The 9664-nt window shown below is 48.0% G+C and overlaps 1 protein-coding gene across 1 annotated transcript; it reads left to right on the forward strand.

Moving 5' to 3' along the window:
* The first annotated feature begins 6322 nt into the window (after positions 1-6322).
* Positions 6323-8172, forward strand: USP27X (ubiquitin specific peptidase 27 X-linked). Its single transcript, XM_068533235.1, has one exon. It carries the CDS (start codon positions 6565-6567, stop codon positions 7879-7881), a length of 1317 nt encoding a protein of 438 aa, XP_068389336.1. The 5' UTR covers positions 6323-6564; the 3' UTR covers positions 7882-8172.
* The last annotated feature ends 1492 nt before the right edge of the window (positions 8173-9664 follow it).

Here is a 9664-nt window from a genome sequence, read left to right on the forward strand (position 1 = left end):
CCAGAATCCATAAAGTTTGTGAATCTTGACTACATAATAATATTAAACACCATATGGTGAAAAAATGAAATAAAATACAATAGTTAAATGATAATTGGGAAAATAAACATATGACAGCCAAAGGACTAATACCTAATAATCTAAACTCTAGATTCCAACTGCTGGGTTTGAATCCCAGGTACATCATTTACCAGCTGTGTCACCTTGGGTTTCATTCAATCTCTCTATGCCTCAGTTTCCTCATCTGTAAAATGGGGATTTTAACAACACCTACTTCTTAATATTGTAGTGAGGGTTAACCAGTTTAGTAGAACGACTCTTGGTATACTTCAAGCACCATGTAAGTTTTACTTATTATTAGGGTTACTAAGAAGCCAAAAGAAAACTAGGCAAAGGATGTAAACAGGCATTTCACACACAAAAAAGGTAATACAAAATAATCAATAAACCTGAAAATACGGTTGACTTCACTCATGATGAAAAGCATTAACTTGTTTATTTCACATGTATTTACATACGTTTTAAGTGCCAAAGAGGCACTGGGAATAGAATAGTGAACATCTTACTCTCATGGAGTTTACATTATAGTAATTGTGTGTGTGTGTGTGTGTGTGTGTGTGTGTGTGTGTGTAGTATTTAATACATCATGTGGTAATAGTGTTTTGAAGAAAAATAAAGCAGGGATGGGGTGTCATTTTATATAGAGGCCAAGGAAGGACTCTGAGATAAGGTGATAGTTAAGCAGTGATCTGAAGAAGTGAGGGAGAAAGCCATGAGGATTTCTAGGGCTAGAGCTTTCCAAGCAGAGTGAACAATAAGGGCACAGGCTTGGAAGCAGGAGCCAGCTTAGCTTATTCAAGGAACAACAGTACGTATAGTTTGTTTGAGGCAAGGCTGAGTTGACAGAAAGTGAAGTCAAAGAGACTGAGGCCAGATTCTACAGGGCTTTACAGGCCAGGATGAGGACCTGGGACTTCACTAAGAGTGAAATGGAAAGCCTGCTGTCACTTGGGAAATGTACTCAGCTACGCATAACAGGGATCCAAATAACAAAGGCTTAAATAGGATGACGTTTCAAGTGTTATATTGATTCTAGGACACATCATTATTTGATGTACCAAGAAAGAGGAAAAAATGCTGGCAAATATAATCCACAAGCTGTCATTCAAAGATTTCAGCGATGTTGAAGCATGAAGAGATGTACCTTTTAGAGTTGGTAACATATGGCATTTTTTTCTCATGTAAGATTAGGTCCTGAGGTAATCAGTTTTTTGGTTGCAAGATGGCTACTCAGCTATAGCCATTAAATCCTCATTTCCAGGAGGAAGAAGGAGAAATGAAGAAGGGGGAAATGCCTTTTATTCTTCCATATTAATTTTGTAAAATTCTCCTCCAAAAAACTCGTTGGAATTTTTATTGGCATTGCCTTGGTTGTGTAGATCAACTTAGAGAGTGCTGCCTAATGTCCAGCATATAGTGCTAAGTTGCTGATCCATACGTATATTACAGTCTCATTTATTTGTCATAAAAAAGATAAGTGTATAAAACATGCTTGTATTTGCATAGAAAATTTCCCAAAGGATACATGACAAACTGTTAATAAGTGGTTATTTCAGGGGAATAGAACTGGGTTTGATTGGCAGGGGAGAGAGGGGCTTTAACTTTTCATGTTATGCCTTCTTTTATCCCCCTTTTAAAAACCACAAATATTGCATATATTACAATATATATATACAATAATATATACAATGTATATATTACAATATATATATACAATAATATATACAATGTATATATTACTATATATATACAATAATATATACAATGTATATATTACAATATATATATACAATAATATATACAATGTATATATTACTTTTATAATAACAAATATAAACCAGCAACCTTAAAAGTGGAGTGTGTATTACCCTGGGGCTATAGGACTTTCCAAGGGGTAAATAAGCACTTACAGTTTTAAGGGGATCGATTCCTACATCCTCAAATTTCATTTTCATATTTCCTAAAATTGATCTGCCAGAGAACACACTAGCAGTGGAAGAATCAAGCTGGATCTCTTTTTCCATCTCCCTTTTCACAATAGTCCTTTTTGCACTTTACAAAAGAAAAGCATATCTTTGAAAAAATCCTCAGGGAACCAGAGAGACAGTTCCAAACACTGCTGCCGATGGTGAAGAAACAAATTGCTCTAACAAATGAATATATTGGTATCAAATCCTTTTGCAATTCAGATGGCTTCCAGTAAAATTGAAAGCGAACCCAATGGAGCTGTCAGCTGACTAATCATGAAAAATAATTTTGAAGGTAAATCATTGTGTAATTTCCCCCATATATCTTCAAAGGAGTTCAAATACTTGCGTGATATTGCTAAAACAAAATATCCATTCCCATTTACTTATTTATATAAAAGAGGTTTCTGTGTGCTAACGTTTAACCAAAAAAAAGTGGGAAGAGAATTGATGCTGAATCCTGCCTCACTCTAAAAATAAGCAATATTTATCTATGGATACACCAACCTTTTAAAAAAAACGACTTGTCTATCTTTAGTAAATTTTTGTTTTTACGTTTAATAATTACCCAACAAAATTTGTAATATGTTTACAATTTTTTGTAATATGTTTACAATTTTTTGATCTATCATATTCCAATACTAATTGTCATGATAACTTGAGCAAAAGTAAATTTTGAACAACACTTAGAGCTTTAGGATCACAGAAACATTTAAAAAGCATTTAAATAGCAGAATTTACACATATTTTTGCTGCAGGGAAATACGATAGGATAATCAATAAAATCATTTCAAGTGCAAAAATATATATCATAAAGATAAAATTCCGTTAGAAGAATAAAATGGAATTGAGAATCCAGGCAGAAAAGGGAAAATGTACACCTCCTAACTATCAAAGAAGAGCTCGGTTATGAATTTTTAAAACATGACGGTGGCTCTCAAATCACTAACGTATTTAGGTTTCACTGCTTTCACGTAAAACTGTGACGTTTTGTTTGTGAATGTTAATATCTGTCAGAAATCACATTATTTGCAGCTTGACATTTTGGATGCAAAATTTGAGATGTCAACCTAAATGTGTGTGAAGGAGCACAACGTTAAAAAATATTTTAGAGAGCATTTTGATATAAACCAAGTTTTATATAAACATACAAAACAAATATCAGAGGGAGCATCATATACTCTTTTGCCACCTTGTGGCCAGAGTTGTATTCAACCCTAGGCATGGCAACTGTAATGAGGAGGGGGTCTCTTCTTAGGTCAGTCCCTCTGGCTAGCCTTCAGTCAGGTCTTTGTGAGGCAGAGATGGTGGCATTCTCCCAGGACTGAATCCAGACCCATACAAGCACCAAGCATCGAAAGGATTATGCTGACCCCCCCCCACCCGCCCCCGCATGTGATTCAGAGCAAAAGCAACATGCAATCAGGAAAGGAATGTAAGGAAGTACAATAAAATTCTGACTTTTCCCATGAGGACTGTTTAAAAAAAATCGAATGTCAAACTGTTTCTGATATTTTTTTCTTGATTCTTTTGTTTTTGGTGTCTCTTCTCTGCTGGTGACCTAGACACTTCCTCAGTCTGCCTTTTGGGGAACCCAGGCCCTGGAGCAAGTGTGTTTGGTACAGCTCCTAGTACAACACCTGGTCTGGGTTGGCGCTTAATAGACATTTGTCGAGTGACTGAATGATGGCAGAGCCGCCCCCTTCCCTTCCAGAACATGCTGGACGTGGGGGCTTCCGCAGGAAGACGATCCGTAAGGCAGTCAGGTTGCCATGGTTAGTCTTCAGCGGCAGATAGCCTTGGGTGCACTGAGATCCTTAGGTCTCTTTGATGTCTGTTACTCTGTGGAGGTGGGATGAGAGTATCTCCTGTGCTTCCCCGCCCCCACCCTTGCAGGAGCAGGATTCCTTCAGTGGGTGCTCTAGTTGCAGTTCCTCTTGTTGCAGGCCAAAAAGGGCAGGCATTTATTGGAAGGATGCTGAAAGAGGAGGCACCAGGGCAGCTCTGGGGACCTCAGGTGTATGGGAACCAGCATCCTATCCTCCTTAGGGGCTCCTGATTCCTGACAACCACCTCCTGCTGCTGACCCCAGTAGGTCTAGGCACTTCCCCCTACCTGGAGGAAGGGGCCAGGTGGAGGGGTGATATCCCCCGCAAACCAGGGAGAACTCTGCCACGATGTAATCAGGCAGCACAGCCCCACGGGCCGGGCAGTGCAGCGTGTACTGGGCCAAGGCCAGCTATCACCAGGACTCAGGGGCCAGAGTCTTCCTGGAACACAGCCTCCCTGACTCTCGAGCACGGGCTATCTGCTTCTCCTGAGCCTTGTGCTGACGCCTGCCCTGGGCTGCACTCCCCGGGACCAGCACCTGCGGTCGCTTCCCAACATCCCCCAGCTGCCCAAGACCTAAGCCGCTTGTTCTGGGCTCAGTCTTCGTGGGCCCCTTGGTGCCGCTGCCCACTGCCAGCAGCTCCCAGCGCAGCAGCGCCTCCCAGACGCGTGGCCGCCCACTGCCCCCACCGGTAGCTCCACAGATGGAAAAGCTGCTTTCCCGCCCCTCCCACCTGCTGCCCGCCCCGGGTCTCTGCTAGGGCTTGAGGGTCTTGGGACGGTGTCCTGTAGTTCAGGCCCCTCTCTCAGCCGTAGGGGAGATGGCAGCAGTAGGCATGGCCTTGTTGTGCCTCGTTCCTCCCACTGCTCCCGGGGCGGCTCGGCGTCTGCTGGGCCAAAAGGCCGGCTGCCAAACCCTCAGCCCACCCTTGGCCTTGGGAGCCCGAGGAAAAGGTGACGAGGAGGCGAGGAGCAGGCACAGACTGTGCAGAGCGCCGATAAGATGGGCGTGGGACATGCCTCCTCGGGCCCGGTGGCCTTGGGAGCTCTGCCCCTCTGCATCTGGGGTCCAGGCCTGTCCCAGAATGGAGCTGGGGCTTCATCCTTATGGGGCAGAGCAGAACCTGGGGTGGGCGGGGAGCCTGGGACGGGGATGGGGACACGCTCAGTCTCAGAGATGATGGCCTATCACAGCTTCTGCCAGCGCTCCTCAGGACCCGGCCTCTGGGGGGCCATTTCCCAGCCCCAGGGGCGTTTCTGGACTTGGCTACCCTTCCGTCCCTGGCCCCGCAAGGCTGGGGGAGGATACATGGATGAAGGGAAGGACGAGGAGAGGGGAGGAGACGATGAAGGGGGTCAGAGCAGCGATTGGAGCCGAGAACTGGAAGCGCCTTAAAGAGACTGCGCGGTCCCCGCCCCCCTTCCCGCCAGCCTCAATGAATTAGAGCTGTGTTTCCCAAACTTGCCTGATCATAAGAATCCTCTCGGGCCCTAGTTAAAGATACAGGTTCCGGAGCACGTCCCTTCGAGACTCTGATTCAGTTGGGCTGCGGGTGGAGCCAAGGAATCTGTAATTTTAACACGCTCCCACGTGATTCTCGTGAACAAGCAAGTTTGGGAAATATTGAATTAAAGGAAACGGGGCCTGGCTGCAGAGCGGCCTCCGCTAGAGGGCTACGGCGGGAGGATTCCCGGGGGCGTCGCCTGCTTCCGCCGCCGCCTCCTTCAGTGAAAGTCTCTTTTGGGTCCAGCTGCCACAGCCACCGCGCTCCCTCAGGCCGGGCGGGGGACACCCCAGGTCTGCGTGGCCCCCGCGCCGCCACGCCCAGTGGCCGCCTGAGCCCTGCGAGCAGGGGGAGGAGCTGCCGCCAGTGGAGGCGGAGGAGCAGAGGAGGCGGAGACGGCGGAGACGGCGGAGAAGGCGGAGAGGAAGGTGGAGGCGGAGGCGAAGGTGGAGGGGAAGGCGGAGGCGGCGGGGAAGGTGGAGGCGGCGGGGAAGGTGGACGCCACCGGGAAGGTGGAGACGGCAGGGAAGGTGGACGCTGCCGGGAAGGTGGAGACGGCGGAGGGTCCGGGCCGCCGGGTAGAGCTCAAGCTGGAGCCCGAACCCGAACCCGATCCGGCACGGGAGGCGGAGCAGGGGCCGAAGGGGGAGCCGAAGCAGGAGCCCGAGGATGAGAACCCGGCGCGGAGCGGCGGTGGCGGCGGCAGCGACGAGGTTCCTCTCCCCACCCTTCCCTCCGACCCCTCGCGGCCCCCCGATCCCTCCCCGCGGCGCAGCCGTGCCCCCCGCCGCCGACCCCGGCCGCGGCCGCAGACCCGGCTCCGTACCCCGCCGCAGCCTAGGCCACGGCCCCCGCCCCGGCCCCGGCCCCGGCGCGGCCCTGGGGGCGGATGCCTGGATGTGGATTTCGCTGTGGGTCCACCAGGCTGTTCCCACGTGAACAGCTTTAAGGTGGGAGAGAACTGGAGGCAGGAACTGCGGGTGATCTACCAGTGCTTCGTGTGGTGTGGAACCCCAGAGACCAGGAAAAGCAAGGCAAAGTCGTGCATCTGCCATGTGTGCGGCACCCATTTGAACAGACTCCACTCTTGCCTTTCCTGTGTCTTCTTTGGCTGTTTCACAGAGAAACACATTCATGAGCACGCCGAGACAAAACAACACAACTTAGCTGTAGACCTTTATTACGGAGGTATATACTGCTTTATGTGTAAGGATTATGTATATGACAAAGACATCGAGCAAATTGCCAAAGAAGAGCAAGGGGAAGCTTTGAAATTACAAGCTTCCACCTCAACCGAGGTTTCTCACCAGCAGTGTTCCATGCCAGGCCTCAGTGAGAAATATCCAACCTGGGAGACAACCAAACCCGAGTTAGAACTGCTGGGCCACAACCCAAGGAGAAGAAGAATTACCTCCAGCTTTACCATCGGTTTAAGAGGACTAATCAATCTTGGCAACACGTGCTTTATGAACTGCATCGTCCAGGCCCTTACCCACACTCCGATCCTGAGAGATTTCTTCCTCTCCGACAGGCACAGATGTGAAATGCCAAGTCCCGAGTTGTGTCTGGTCTGTGAGATGTCTTCGCTTTTTCGGGAGTTGTATTCTGGAAATCCATCTCCTCACGTTCCCTATAAATTACTGCACCTGGTGTGGATACACGCACGGCATTTAGCAGGGTACAGGCAACAGGATGCCCATGAGTTCCTCATCGCAGCGTTAGATGTCCTGCACAGGCACTGCAAAGGTGATGATGCCGGGAAGGCAGCCAACAATCCCAACCACTGTAACTGCATCATTGACCAAATCTTCACAGGTGGCCTGCAATCTGATGTTACCTGTCAAGCCTGCCATGGTGTCTCCACCACGATAGACCCATGCTGGGACATCAGTTTGGACTTGCCTGGCTCTTGCACCTCCTTCTGGCCTATGAGCCCAGGGAGGGAGAGCAGTGTGAATGGGGAAAGCCACATACCAGGAATCACCACCCTCACGGACTGCCTGCGAAGGTTTACGAGGCCAGAGCACTTAGGAAGCAGTGCCAAAATCAAGTGCGGTAGTTGCCAAAGCTACCAGGAATCTACCAAACAGCTCACAATGAATAAATTACCTGTCGTTGCCTGTTTTCATTTCAAACGGTTTGAACACTCAGCCAAACAGAGGCGCAAGATCACTACATACATATCCTTTCCGCTGGAGCTGGATATGACACCGTTCATGGCCTCGAGTAAAGAGAGCAGGATGAATGGACAGTTGCAGCTGCCAACCAATAGTGGAAACGACGAGAATAAGTATTCCTTGTTTGCTGTGGTTAATCACCAAGGAACCTTGGAGAGTGGCCACTACACCAGCTTCATCCGGCACCACAAGGACCAGTGGTTCAAGTGTGATGATGCCGTCATCACCAAGGCCAGTATTAAGGACGTTCTGGACAGTGAAGGGTATTTACTGTTCTATCACAAACAGGTCCTGGAACATGAGTCAGAAAAAGTGAAAGAAGTGAATACACAAGCCTACTGAAGTGACACACAGACCTACCTACCTGTAATGGAAGATGACAGCACCCGTACTACAACTGGCATTGAGATTTAAAGGACCTACTTGCATGGCCCACGGGCCTGACAGAGTAAGAATTGAACAGTTCCCAGTGTCTAAAAGGTCCTGATTGGAAGAGAAATAGAAGGGGCGGGAGAAGAGGCTCTAGTCTAAGCAGTCATTTAAAGGAAGATTAAATGGCAGGATGCTCTGGGTGGGGGAGGCAGGAGCAGCGACATCCTGACACTGGTACATATCCTATATTCCTCCAAAAGATTGTGTGGGAAAGTGTGGGGTGGGAGGGGGGTGGTGTGTGGGGGGGTGTGCCCTTGTAACCGTAAAACATCTTTCTCCATGGGTGTTTCAGCTTCAACTGACCAATCACATAACAGTTATACGTCTGGAGGGAAAAAGGAAAAGTTCATACAAATGTAGCCCATTACATATATGGGTATGAAAGTGGAAAAGTGGAGGAGGCAGGGATATCTCATTGACAAACACCTTTGCCAGTTTCTTTGTATTCGTGATTTTTTGTGCTATTAAATGCAGTATTAAACAAAGAAAAGCCCACGTGGGCCTGTGAAACGAGAAAGAAGGGGGCTTTTGTATAAGGGGAGCAATTGCTCCAAAGGTAGAGAAGACAAGAAACACTGTAAGATAAGCAACCAACACAGACAGGCCTCAGCTAAGAGTATAGTGTGTGAGTGTTTTTTTTTTTTTAAAAAAAAGCTGTATGATATACTTGAGCAAATCAATGAACCTCTTTGCGATTGTTTTCTCATCTGTACAATGCAGATAATTCCTACCTTAAAGGGTTACTGTTAAAGATTAAAGGATATAAAATGTGTCAAAGTATAAAGTAAAAAGGCTTGGAACTTTGTAGGGGCTCAGTAAATGTTCGTTGGATCTGAAACCTCTTTGGACCAGGGCCAGAATGCATTAGAGGTGAGGGTCAGCCCTACCTGAGACCCATGGACAGAAGGGACACACATTGTGTCACATGTAGTCACACACACACACACTCTTATAACTCCCTCCCCAGTACTGTCTACTTGGAGGCCCAAGGCAGTGGATCCCACTATTTTCCCTGGGTACAGGGCATCCCAGTCGGTTCCACACCTGGGACTGGGGGGAGAACCACAGCTGTCCCCCCAAAGTCATTATTCTGTCCATTTGGGAAACTGTCATGTTGTTATCATGACTCAGCACCCCAGTGATGGGACTCAGGGCCAGCAGGCTGACAGGCTTCCACGTGAGGGTGTTGGTGGTCTTTGCCCTCCAAAAGCATTATGGGCATAGCTATGTTCACCTACAGGCACAGATCAGGAGAAAGACTGTTTTCCAAAGCTCACTGGTCCACCAGCCCAGGGGTAGTGGGGGAGTGGCATGTTGGCCTCCTCTCTGATTCGCACGGAGGGCAGAGCGGCCTGTGGAGGGCTAAGCTCAAACAGATGGGATGTGCCCAGGACAGGTTAAGCACTGGTGGTGGTTCCTTCTTTTCTCCTTAGCATCAGATACAAAAGGACCTAGTACCTAGAAAATCCTGAGGAGGGAGGAGGGGAACTGAATGTTTCAGACCCATGGGGCTTGGATTCACTGGCTCTGGTAAGAGGCTGGGCTCCCCCAGGGCTCCCCAAGTCTACTTCATGGTCAGCTCATTTGGAAATGTGTATTTATTTGTGTGGCTGTGGATGCATCCCCAGCTAGCTCATAGGCGTTTTTAGGACAGGGGTTGTGTCTCCTCTTGTACCCTGGGCTGTGTCCTCAG

The sequence above is a fragment of the Eschrichtius robustus genome, chromosome X, assembly GCF_028021215.1.
Source record: "Eschrichtius robustus isolate mEscRob2 chromosome X, mEscRob2.pri, whole genome shotgun sequence".
Lineage (NCBI taxonomy): Eukaryota > Metazoa > Chordata > Mammalia > Artiodactyla > Eschrichtiidae > Eschrichtius > Eschrichtius robustus.